Source organism: Cornus florida, unplaced genomic scaffold, assembly GCF_030987335.1.
Source record: "Cornus florida cultivar Cherokee Brave unplaced genomic scaffold, ASM3098733v1 CherokeeBrave_3.0.0_Hap2_Chr06, whole genome shotgun sequence".
In the NCBI taxonomy this organism is placed as follows: domain Eukaryota; kingdom Viridiplantae; phylum Streptophyta; class Magnoliopsida; order Cornales; family Cornaceae; genus Cornus; species Cornus florida.
The window spans coordinates 75,513,875-75,526,789 of NW_026775576.1; the positions used below are offsets into that span (position 1 = coordinate 75,513,875).

At 43.0% G+C, this 12,915-nt stretch overlaps 1 protein-coding gene across 1 annotated transcript; it reads left to right on the plus strand.

Moving 5' to 3' along the window:
- The first annotated feature begins 960 nt into the window (after nt 1–960).
- On the plus strand, nt 961–1,884 carry LOC132314366 (uncharacterized). Its single transcript, XM_059813241.1, has 2 exons — nt 961–1,722; nt 1,819–1,884. The coding sequence occupies exons 1-2, from the start codon at nt 961–963 to the stop codon at nt 1,882–1,884; spliced, it is 828 nt and encodes a 275-aa protein (XP_059669224.1).
- The last annotated feature ends 11,031 nt before the right edge of the window (nt 1,885–12,915 follow it).

The following is a 12,915-nucleotide window of genomic DNA, read 5'->3' on the forward strand; positions in this document are numbered from 1 at the left end:
CGGCCTTCCATGACGACGTGTGACTATCATAGCTCAGAGAGGAGATCAGTAGACCAGAGAGCAGCCGCGGGGTTCCAGAGGGAAAATGAAGCACACCGTTCAGCAGCTCGAACGGTTGATTCACCGTTCACCGATGAGATTCTGAATGCTCTGAGTCCAAGGAAATTTTCCATGCCCGTTTTCATTCTGTTCGACGGAACGACTGATCCGATCGATCATGTGTATCACATTCAGCTGAAAATGGCTCAAAACACTGAGAATGACTCTTTGATGTGCAAGTGCTTTCCTACGAGTCTGGCCGGACCAGCTCTGAATTGGTTCAAGAACCTGCCGAGGGGTTCAGTGAATAGTTTCCGAAGCCTGTGTGATCGGTTTATAAGCCAATACTATGGAAACAAGCGTCCAGCGAAAGATATTTCGAGCTTATTCACAATGAAGCAACACGCTGAAGAGCGTCTCCAGGCTTTCCTAACCAGGTTTAACCTTACCAAGAGCATGGTTATTGAATGTCACCCTTCAACGTCAGTTCAAGCATTCATACTGGCCATGAATCGTGGCACCCCGTTCCACACAAGCTTGGTGGTCAACACGCCAAGGACTATGGATGAACTTAACGAAAGAGCCGATGGATTTGTACGCTTGGAAGAAGAAGAGGCAGCAAACACTCGGAAGACATCCGTTATATCCGCGGAAGAAAAGACCAAAGCAAAGATCAGGCAAAAACAGGTTCAACCGCAACGCTCCTCGTGGAAATCCGAGAAGAGGCCCAGAGAGGAAGAACTGATTACTCCATTGAAAGTTACCCTAGCGAGACTATACCAAGAAAATAAAGATAAGTTCCGACCTCCTTTACCAATCAGACAACCTCTCGAACAGAGGGATCAGTATAAGCACTGTGCATTTCATTCTGATTTTGGACACCAGACTAACGAATGCAGGAACCTAAGGAGACAGGTAGAGATGCTGATAGCTAGAGGGGAGTTCACAAGTTATATTCAAGGACCAGCGGTGGAGCAGAACCGACCAATGGAGCATGTGAAAAAGAATCAAAAGTCGAATTCTCACAACACGCAACCAGTTCTAGTAATTAATGCAATTCACGGTCGGCCAGAACCTGCTGAGGAATCAGATGAACTGCTTCGAACACGACTTCGTCAGGCACGGATAAAGAGAAGGATAGGCAGTGTAAACACTCTGCACCAGCAGAGCGCATCAACGCAGATAAAGTTTGACGCAACAGACTTGTTACGTGTTCAAATCCCTCATGAGGATCCGCTGGTCGTAAGTTTGACAGTGGCCAAATGCTTGGTGCGCAGAGTTCTAATTGACCCTGGAAGTAGTGCGAACATCATGCCAAGAGATACGTTCGATCGGCTCGAGATCAAACAGGATCAGCTGAAATCCACCGGGAATCCACTATTAGGGTTTGATGGAAAGCGAGTGGAGCCCGTCGGCACGGTGGAGATAGAAATACATGCTGCCGAGAGGGTTTTGATGGAAACCTTTGTATTTGTTGAAATTCATCCCTCTTACAATCTTCTGATGGGTAGAGGGTGGATCCACAGAGTTCAAGGTGTTCCTTCCACTCTGCATCAGGTAATGAGATGCCTGGGACCGGACGGAACCAAAGTGATTGACATTCATGGAGACCAAGTTGCAGCTAAAGAATGTTACTCTGTAACGCTGAAACATGCCGGAAAGGGGAAAGCTCCCATTCGTTCAGTAAGTCTGAAATAGCAATTACAGGAGCCTCCCTCCAAGCAGAATGGAGAGGATGAACCAGTAGGCTTGACTGAAGAACCCCTGCTTGATGTGCAGATCGATCAGTTCCAACCGGAACGGACAACCAGAGTAGGGGAACGACTCGTTGAGGAGGAAAAGTAGGAATTAGTTGATTTTTTGTCTCAAAACGCAGATGTGTTCGCATGGAGTCACCTAGACATGCCAGGGATCGATCCTTCGGTATCCTGTCACTCCTTGAACGTTAACCCCAATGCAAAACCTGTAAAGCAGAAGCAGCGACGGTTTGCCCCCGAGCGCAACCGAATTATTGCCGAGGAAGTTGACAAGCTGCTTGATGCGGGGTTTGTAAGAGAAGTGTACTACCCCGACTGGCTATCGAATGTGGTCGTTATACAAAAGAAAAATGGGAAGTGGTGCGTATGCATTGATTTTACCAATTTAAACAAAGCTTGTCCGAAGGATAGCTTCCCGCTGCCAAAGATTAATCAGATGGTGGATGCAACTACTGGATATGAACGCTTGACCTTTTTAGATGCTTATTCGGGTTATAATCAGATCCCCATGGACCCCGCTGATGAAGAAAAAACTTCTTTCGTTACTGAACGCGGGACGTATTGCTACAAAGTTATGCCGTTCGGACTGAAGAATGCCGGGGCAACTTACCAAAGACTTATAAGCAGGATTTTTAAGGAACAAATAGGGAAGACAGTGGAGGCTTACATTGATGATATGGTGGTCAAAAGTAAGAAGAAAGCTGATCATGTGCAGCATCTTCGAGACGTGTTTGATGTGTTGCGGTGATATGGAATGAAGCTCAATCCGACTAAGTGCTCGTTAGGTGTAAGTTCAGGCCAATTCCTAGGGCACGTGGTTAATCTCAGAGGCATCGAGGCAAGCCCTGCCCAAGCAGATGCTCTGACTAAGAATGCCGAGCCGACGACAATCAAAAAAGTGCAAACACTTACGAGACGGATTGCTGCACTGAGCCGTTTCATTTCCAAATTGTCAGATCGATGCAAACCATTTTTTGACACAATACGGAACCACGGCAGGCAGGTTTGGGGAGATGAACAACGCCTAGCGTTAACTGCTCTGAAAAAATATATGCAGAACCTTCCGGTACTGTCAGCTCCAGAATCAGCCAAAAAGCTGTTTTTGTATCTCAGAGTATCCAGCATCGTGACAAGTGGCATTCTGATCCGCTACGCAGAAGGGAAGCAATATCCAGTGTTCTATGTTAGTAAGACAATGACTGAGGCCAAAAGACGTTATTCAAAGGCAGAGCGGGTGATACTCTCGCTAATGCATGCAAAAAGAAAGCTTAGGCATTATTTTGAATCCCATCCTATTATTGTTCTAACCACTTTCCCTATCAGAATAATCCTGCACAAACCGGATCTCTCCGGAAGAATGACGAAGTGGGCCATAGAGTTAAGCTCATTTGATATCACATTCGAACCTAGAACGACAGTCAAATGGCAAGTGATGGCAGATTTTTTACTAGAATGTGATTCAGAGGACGTGGAGGAGGATCCTTGTAAGTGCTTATGGAAACTCTTCGTTGATGGATCCTCAAATCAGATGGGTGCAGGCATTGGGATCAAACTGCAGACGCCAGAAGGTACAGCCTTAAGCCAAGCGCTTCGGCTTGAATTCGCAGCCACGAACAATGAGGCAGAGTATGAAGGGTTGCTGGCAGGAATAAAGCTTGCCAAAGAACTTAAGGTCAGGACTTTGATTATTTTTAGTGACTCACAGTTAGTCGTTCGGCAGGTGAGGGGTGAGTATGAAACCAAGGATGAAACGATGGAAGCATATCGTTCTGCTGTTATGCGAGAGGCGAAGAACTTTGAAAAAATTGAATTTATTCAAATTCCAAGAAAGTATAACGAAGATGCCGACAGGCTAGCATGTAGCGCCTCGGGTTCTGGAGAAACATTGGCAAGGGTGGTTCCAGTGGGAATATTAAACCAGCCATCCATTTTCGAAGAACCTTCAGGCTCGGATCCTTGGCAAGTGAATGTTATTCCATATGAGCCAAGTTGGATTGATCCGATCATAACTTACATCCGAGATGGTACTCTGCCTGAACAAAGAGATGAGGCTAGGAAAATCAAACCAAATGCTGCAAAGTACGCCGTAGTACATGACCAGTTATACAGAAGATCTTTTTCCGGACCGTACTTAAAGTGTGTTGCCCCCACAGAGGCTCGGCAAATATTACGAGCTATTCATGAAGGCGTATGTGGAAACCACTCAGGGGGGAGATCATTAGCACACAAAGCAATGGCTCAAGGGTACTTCTGGCCAAACATGTCGCGAGATTCGGAAGAATTGTCCAAAAGGTGCGATAAGTGCCAAAGGTTCGGACCACTGATTCACCAACCGCCTGAAGACTTGCATGTAATGGCCACACCATGGCCTTTCGCACAATGGGGGATGGACGTTGTTGGCCCTTTACCAACTGCCAGAGCTCAGAACAAGTATGTGTTACTGGCTACAGACTATTTTACTAAGTGGGTGGAAGCAAAGCCATATCCGAGCGTTACTCAAACTCATGTGAGACGATTCATTTGGAGTAATATTATTTGCCGGTTTGGTGTTCCGAGGTCAATCGTCATGGATAATGGTACCAACCTTGACAGTAAGCAAGTAAGAGAGCTGTTGGAGGAGTATGGAATTAATCAAAAGCTGGCAGCAGTAAGTCACCCACAGGCCAATGGACAAGCAGAAATTACAAACAGAACAATCTTTACTTGTATCAAGAAGAAACTAGATGAAAGGAAAGGAAGGTGGTTAGATGAACTGCCGAACGTCCTATGGTCCTACAGAACGACCCCTAGACGACCAACCGGAGAAAGCCCATTCCCCATGGCGTATGGAACCGAGTCAGTAATACCAGTCGAGCACTTAGTTCCGACTGTTCGAAGCTTGGCATGGAACCGTGAACATAATGACAGTATGCTAAGGTTTAACCTCAATTTGCTGGAAGAAAAAAGAGACGCAGCAGCAGTAAGGCTCGCATCTTACCAATAGACACTTGCGAACAGCCATAACAGGAAAGTAAAGCACAGAGACTTTAGGCCAGGTGACCTGGTTCTGAAAAAGAAGGTGGGGATAGTCAAAAAGATGATGCCACCATGGGAAGGCCCATTCAGAACTGTAGAGGCCATAGGAAAAGGCCCATATACCTTAGAAACCATGGCCGGAATGCTGGTTAACAGGCCTTGGAATGCTACTTTTCTGAAGAGTTATTATCAATAAAAAGTTGAGATTCAGTACCGAATTTTGTTTATTTTAAATTGAAAACAGTTGAATGTATAAGTTTCTGAGATTTATAGAGATTGCACTCCTCTTTAAAATCCTAAGCAAAGTAAGTGGCAGCTGGCACTATGAGCCGAACGCCAAACACTTGTTAAGAAAAATAAAAGGCCAAGTGGCAAGTGGCATTCCAGCCGAGCGCCAGGCACCTAAGCAAAGTAAGTGGCAGCTAGCACTATGAGCCGAACGCCAAACACTTGTTAAAGAAAATTAGAGGGCCAAGTGGCAAATGGCATTCTAGCCGAATGCCAGGCACCTAAGCAAAGTAAGTGGCAGCTGGCACTATGAGCCGAACGCCAAACACTTGCTAAAGAAAATTAGAGGGCCAAGTGGCAAGTGGCATTCTAGCCGAACGCCAGGCACCTAAGCAAAGTAAGTGGCAGCTGGCACTATGAGCCGAACGCCAAACACTTGCTAAAGAAAATTAGAGGGCCAAGTGGCAAGTGGCATTCTAGCCAAACGCCAGGCGCCTGAGCAAAGTAAGTGGCAGTTGGCACAATGAGCTGAACGCCAAACACTTGCCCAAAAAAAAAAAAAAAAAGAAGGAAGTTTACACAAAAAGTTTGATCAAAAGTCGGCCATCTCATTAATAAGGTTCAGAGGGTTACAAAAAATGAGGTGTAAAGATGGCAAATATACCAAAGTCAGTACATTTTAAAAAAAAAAAAAGTTCTAACTAAGAGGCGTTTGCCTCGTCGGCCTCTTGATGATGTTGGGCTACCTCCTCATTATTGGAGGTGTCGCCGTCCTCACGAGGTAGAGAGTCGAGGTGAATGACAGAATCATTCTGTTGAGTCCTACCCTCAACAGCTTTGGAAGAATCATTCTGCTGAGGGTTATCTTCAGCAGTAACAGCAGATGGAGTCAAAGTGGACAGAGGAAGAATGTCCAAAGTCAGAGCAGCAACAGGAGTAGGAGTGATCCGAGAAGACGCAATCTCCTGACATTCATCGAATATGCCCTCGGCAGCGGTGGAGTCTGGATCGGTATAAACACCAAGAGGGTCAATATCCAGGTCTTTATCAATATCATCAAGGGTAGAGCCAGTTTGACCCTCATCAGGGACGCGATCGGCGTAACCCTCTCGGAACCCCTGAGCATATCTGAGGGCTCCAACTCTAGAGAACCGAGCATGCAGAGCTAGCATACCACCATTTACCCTGCTGATGGTATCGAGTAAAGCGTTGCGCTCGTCCAAGGCCCTTTTCTCAAAGGCCATTCGAGCGGATTGCTCATCACTCAGAAGGCGTAGCAGTTCTTCCTTCTCGGCCTTAAGGGATTCCCGCTCGGTCTGCCAGACGCTCTTTTCAAGCTGCAGAGCATTCCTCTCATCCTGAAGAGAGTCAGTCTCCTTCCTCAGCGAATCCCTCTCTTTTTCAATTTTACCAAGCTGAACCATCAACCCGGTCTTCTGAGCAGCTAAATCGTCGTTCTCCTTGTTCACTGCATTAAGGCTGTCAGAAAGCGCGCGGACCTTGGCAATCACATGCTCAACTTGTTTCTGCATAGCCATCATCCCGTACAAGGTCTGTAGAGATATACAGGACAACTGGTTAAGCCGAGCAGATGGTTAGAAGAAAATAAGTGTCAAGAGTATGTAAAGATTTATTGACTAAAGGGTAGAAGTTAACTCCATGGCGGACAAAGGAAATCGGCTGAACACCTCCCTTTGAGACAGACCTTTGGCTACCTCGATGTCCTTGGGAGTCCACATACTCCTGTAGTAAGCCATTGCGGTCTGACCATCTTTAAACATGGTCTCGGTCGGTTTCACAGACGATCCGTCTGTCCGAATGAAGCGAGGGCTCCATGGCGCCGTTCCTGAAGCGGAGGCATACCCAGAAGGGGTGGGGGGCTTAGCTTGAGGAGGTTTCGCCAGGGATACCACATTCGGCCCAGAGGGCCTAACCCTCTGAGACAAGGGAACGTCATCTATGCTGAGGGCACTGTCAGGTTGATGCCTTTTTCCTCTGGCCTTTTCCCGTGTGGAAGCAGTGGTAGAACCAGGAGGATTGTTGACAGAAGGGGTAACGTTCGGACTGGCAGTCGCCGTGTTAGCGACCGGGTCAGCAGCCGTCACGGATGGATCGGTGGAAGGAGTGGTATCAGAAAGGGTAGCGGAGAAAGATGTGGAAGCCGGTGAGGAATTTGATGCAGGGGTGATAGCAGGCCTGGGGGCAGTTTTCTTCCTGCTGAAGGAAGGGATCTGGAGTTGGCTCATTGTCTTGGCGAGGACTGAGATATCAAGGAGATTATCTGAGGTGAAAAGGTCCGAGCAAGAGGGAACGTTGGTCAGAACGTACCGCTTCAAGCAGTTATCCCTATCCCTGCACACACTGTAGCTCAAGTCATCACAAGGAATACCTAAGGAATGGCACAAGAAAGTACAAAAACGAGGAATGCAAATCTCGCAAGGACAGTCACTCTTATGGTTTTTATATTTCTTGTAAAAAGAGACAGAGCACTCTCCGAAAGCGCTCGGAATAAGGAAATCCTCCGCAGCTGGAGAGAACTAGGCTCCCCTAACCCCAATAATGTTTTTCCTCCAACCCTTTTCGGATTTGATTTTATCCATGCAGATGGACATCTTCTCAATGGGGAAAAAGTGGTAAAACGGTTCGTCAGTTCTGATCTTGCTGACCTTGTAACAGAGGAGAATATCTACGAGGTCCAGATTCAGACCTCTGTTATGAATCAGGAGTAGCATAACGGATAAAATCCTAAGGAAATTGGGGTTTACTTGTAAAGGGGAGAGATTTAGCTTGTTGAAAACATAGCAAAAGAAAGGATGTAAAGGAAATCTAAGGAGATTGAGATGGAGGAGTGAAAACAGGACCTCGTCGGGAAGAAGGCCAGCACCGGTTCTAATATTCACTTCTCGGGGGCAGTTTCTAATTTCTACATCGTCAGGAAGGTGAAGTTTCATGCGAAGAACGTCTAGATCTACTGTCATGGTGGAGTGAATGAGGATTCCGGGGAGGAGAAAAAAGTCTTCCAAAAGAAAAATACAAATGAAACTAACCTTAGAGAGTGAAAACGGCAGAAAGTATTGCAAAGCCACTGGAAGGAAGATCTTTCGCAAGAGATCGCCGGAAAGGATTCAAACAGCAAAAGGTGAGATGGAGACGGTAAAGAGGATTGATGGAGAATCAATGGAGCTTATAAAGACGAGGAGAGCCTAAGGGCCGAGGAGTCAGGAAAGCGATGGGTTGTCTTTTTGAATCTCGAAACGCCGACCCCTAGATCTAACCGTCCATTCTCCCACACGATCTCCTCGAGCCGTCAGGTCATCATTAGTAGCCTCTAATAATTACCCCCTAATCAATAAGGGGTAATTATGGGGGCAGTTGAGGATGCGGCAAGTGGCATGGGCCGGATATGGTTCGCGGGAACGAGATCGGGTCGAATGATTGACGTAAGATCCATGCCAAAACGCCCTAGAATGGGCCGAACCTGGGGGATCCACCAAGGAAGGTCAAGCCCATTGGAAGACCAAGCCCAGAAGGAAGAGAGCTTTCGAATATATGCCCAATGTAATTGGTTAACAGCAATAAGGGTGATGGCCTATAAATAGACCATTACAGGTGGAAAGTGAGGGGAGAGTGCTAGAGAGAGAGAGAGAGAAGAAACGAAATCTTGTATCTTCAGATGCATAACTGGCTATGATAGTAGAGGTATACCCTGTTAGGTCTAGGTACTCATGCCTACATCCGGTGCATTTTGCATGTTGCCTTCTATTCAGGTCGAGACCCCCTTTGTAGTTCAGTGAGAGTCCTTTAGTGTGGATATGTATATGTATGAACTAGATAGATATTGTTGAGTTATATATGATGTATCTGCGTATCGGGTCTCTATTTGGATTGTAGTTAGAATAGAACTTATTCATAGGCCTGACTCACTATTATTTTTCAGGTATCGGACGGTTTCAGTCTTAGAGCTTGTTCGTACTGAGCAGAGACGGTCACTCATTCTTCCGACGGCGGAGGATTTCTCTTCATGGTTTAGTTTTAGATTTTATTTCAGTTGTTCACTTTTCAGTTTGGGATTTTATTATGGGTCTGCTGGATGGATTCCTGAGTTGTTTAAATATCGGAGGTTTTGGGATCATTGGATTTTAATTATTTAATTTTAAAAGATTTTAATTTAGAATTCTTTCAGCTTCATTATTTATTTATTAAATTCTTTTGTATTCTGTGCTCGGACTTGATTGTTTGGTATCTCTCAAATCTGTGCTCGGACTTGATCACCCGTAGCTCTAGAATCGAGGGATATCACAACATGAGAAATCTCTTCTGTCTTTTCAATGACAGTTGTGTCCTCATGGGGTCGGGAACTCCGTGGAAGAGATGGGTGGATCACCTCTCTATGTCGGTTCCCCACCTGGCTTTGTTCCACTTCGGTCTCATTCCGAGGAGGATGATTATCCCGTTCCTCAAGAATCCCATTACCTCCGTTTGGGTTCGAAAGGTCTTATCGTGACAAGTTCTGTTGAACCGGTGGAACAAGATGCTACAGGAACGTTGCATTTTGCTGGATCAACTGGTCTATACCTTGATTCAGAGTTTGAACCTGTAGTTCCAACGCTGCAAGCCGTTCCTAGTCGTTTGGGACGTCTAGGTTTTCACCCAACTCTTCCCCTTGACCAGATCCCTGTAACGGTATTCCTTCGGTAACCATACCGAACCGTAAACATATATACCCAACTTAACAATATTTAAGAAAAATCGTAGTTCCCATAGACTGTGCCAACTGTTGGGGTTGAAATTCGCTGCAGCCTGGTACGACACCGTTTCCTGCAAAACAAAAACGGCTAAATCAAATATCGATGTAGTGCCGGCCGTTGACCCTCCGACTATCAAGTTAGTGGGAGTTTTTAAAGAAAGAATTTCTATCGTAATCATTCTAGTAGGAGTTTTTTGTATGTCCCTTACTCCCGAGTCGTCTTCATATTTATAGTCACTTCCCTCATCTTTGATAAGGGAATATCATCGTTCTTATCCAATGTAAATCTTATCCCTAATAACAGAATGTCATCATTCTTATCCAATGGAAATCTTATCCTTGATAACGAAATGTCATCGTTCGAAAGTCGAAGAGGCTTGGCGGCTGGTCAACACTTGGTTGTCTCTATTGTTAGGTCAAAGTAGGTTAGGTTTATTTTTTCCTATCACTTGTATTCTTAAATTAATAGTACATATGAATGAGAATAAGGTTCTTTAATTAGACGCAATTGGTCTTCAATCTCAAATTGGGGTTCCATCTTCTAATTGTTTATTGAATGTGAAAAGGGTAGAATAATAGATTGTGGAGGAAGTCAGTGGTTTGGGTGATGATATACAATCCCACACAATTGGATCAAAGTTGACAAATTGATCAAATTTAAAACACAATGTTTGGATCAAATCTCCGATCTCACCAAATATTTTGATACATATCATTATGAGTTTAGTTTTTAGAAAGTACTCTAAAGATATATTAACTATAAAGCTCAAAATAAAAACACATTCCCTCGTGTTTGGATCAAAGGCGAACTCACCTGTGGGTGAGGCCCTAAAGATTGGAAAAAGTAACATTACTGCACATGCATATATGTGTGTCAATGTGAATATAAAATTATTATAACATTAAGGCTTTGTTTGTTTCGACCTAAAATTTTTTTTTTGGTAAATTTTTTTTTATTTTTCGATATTTGGAAAAGATCTAATTTGAGATCAAGTCCATCGAGTTGGGTATGTAAAATAGTTTATCGAATATTAATAAATAAGTTATTTTTTTAGATTTTAATATATTTTTTTTCTTCTTAAATAATTTAGGACAACCAAACCTTAAAAAACACATAAAATATTTTAAAATTTAACTGAATAAACCACTTTATAAAACCATTTCCTCTTTAACCAAGCAAAATGACAAAAATAGAACATACCTTTCAAGGGAATTTCATCAGCTTCAATGAGTTCCGGAATACAAAAAGAAGCCCAAAAAGAGGAAGCACTGGCGGGCCGAAAATAAATAAGTGGAATTCCCCTCTGGATAGCAAAATAACCAGCAAAACTGGGGACCCCTTCTGTTATGATGCATGTGACAGGTCGCCTTGTTTGGGTAGCCAAGCAATCGGTGTCTATCATCATTTCTCTGAATAATGGCCCGGTGACAGATATTAGTGAAGAAAAACATCTCCCCGAGTGGCCTGCCAGCACGCGGATGGTCCTGAGGGAGGCCATCCGGAATAGTCCTGAAACAAAATCCGGGATACCGAGCGAAGTGTGAATGGATATGGGTGTGGGTGAGGAGGCGGCCGGGCGTGGTTATCCTCGGAGACGAGCATGGTCACATGTAGGTTGCCGAGGCAGAGAAGCTCAGCTAGCTTGAGCATGGAGTTCACGTGGCCTTGAATCGGCAACGGGAAGACGAGCACGTGAGGAGGGAGTGGTGGTGCCGATTGATCATGATCCATTAAAACTTGTTTGATCCCCAAATGTCTTCACTTCAGATCCAAACTTGCCTCTTTATTGTATTATTGTAGTATTAAATGCATTGCCGACCCTTTGTTTCATTTTTTTATTTTTAGTTAGGTAAACTTTGTCGGGTTTAGTTTGGCCTTAAGGAAAAATAAAATAGTGTGTCCAATTATGAAACCCTTGAAAGAATCGAATATATAATTTAATATAAAATAATCATTTTTATCTGTTGTTGTGAAGCTGGACACTCCATTAATTTGGTAGTAGACAAAGTCAAAATTATTAGAGAAGTTGAATGGAGGGTTCTTTCACTATTTTATAAATTGCTAAAGATTAATTTGACCCCCTTAGTGATGTGAAATAAAATGAAAAAAACAGCAAATGTCCGTGGGGTTCACATAGTAAGTGATTCATCTCTAACAAGCAAAATTCCAAGAACATGGGGTGTGTGCTATTGTATTGCTTGCTTTTAAAAATATAAGTGGAATGCAAAGAAACAAAAGCGGAATCTAAATATCACTTCCTTTTTCTTTTCTCTCAAAACTTAAAAGAAAATGATATCTGATTATCTTGATACCATTTGGCCATTGGGAGACGGGCAATTCAAACCTCACATGGGCAGCACTGGTTGTGTGCTATCGAAGCCTATCGTATTGCTTACTTAAAAATAAATAAATAATATGGGATTAGAGTGGTTGAATAATACATTATTATTATTATTATTATTATTATTTATTTATTTATTTTTTTTTTTTTGCAGAAGCAATCATACAAACAAAACTACAAAAAAAAAAAAGAGGCATCTGGAAAGTGCTACCGGCAATCTCAATTGTTGTTATATCATGTGACGTCACGTCAACTCCAACAAGAATGATCCAATAGTTGAAAAGCGATAGTTAGAACATTTCTAATATTAAAAGTTATTTTCAGCTGTCAAATTTATATTTTGACAGGTGTTACAGTGTCAAAATATTATATTTTAGTAATTTTGCTCCAATAATGCATTTCATGCAAAATACTATTTTTTAACACAACTACTATTCTTTTTCAATTACCAATTCCACCATTCATATTTATATCAGTAATATTAATATTAGGTACATTCTAAGTCAAGTTGTAGACATTAGAAGGAAACTAAAATTAAACTTAATTAAAAAAAAACAAAAATCTAAAATATCTTGTCAAAAAATGACCAATATGTGTGTGTGTGTGTGTGTAAATTTATATTATATATATATATATATATTTTTTTTTTTCTTTTTCAAAAATTCATATATTATATATATATATATGTATATTATATATATTTGAGTATAGTAGTATTAAAAATATATATTTTTTTTAGGGCAAATCGTTTCAGCCTACCCAATCGCCTCTATCTCTATTCTCATTC

What these genes read in the sequence shown, in the direction of transcription:
- LOC132314366 (XM_059813241.1), top strand. Translation starts at nt 961, where the DNA reads ATGCTGATAGCTAGAGGGGAGTTCACAAGTTATATTCAAGGACCAGCG. An exon ending in GGAAAGCTCCCATTCGTTCA is followed by an intron (nt 1,723 to 1,818) that starts GTAAGTCTGAAA and finishes CTTGATGTGCAG; the next exon opens with ATCGATCAGTTCCAACCGGA.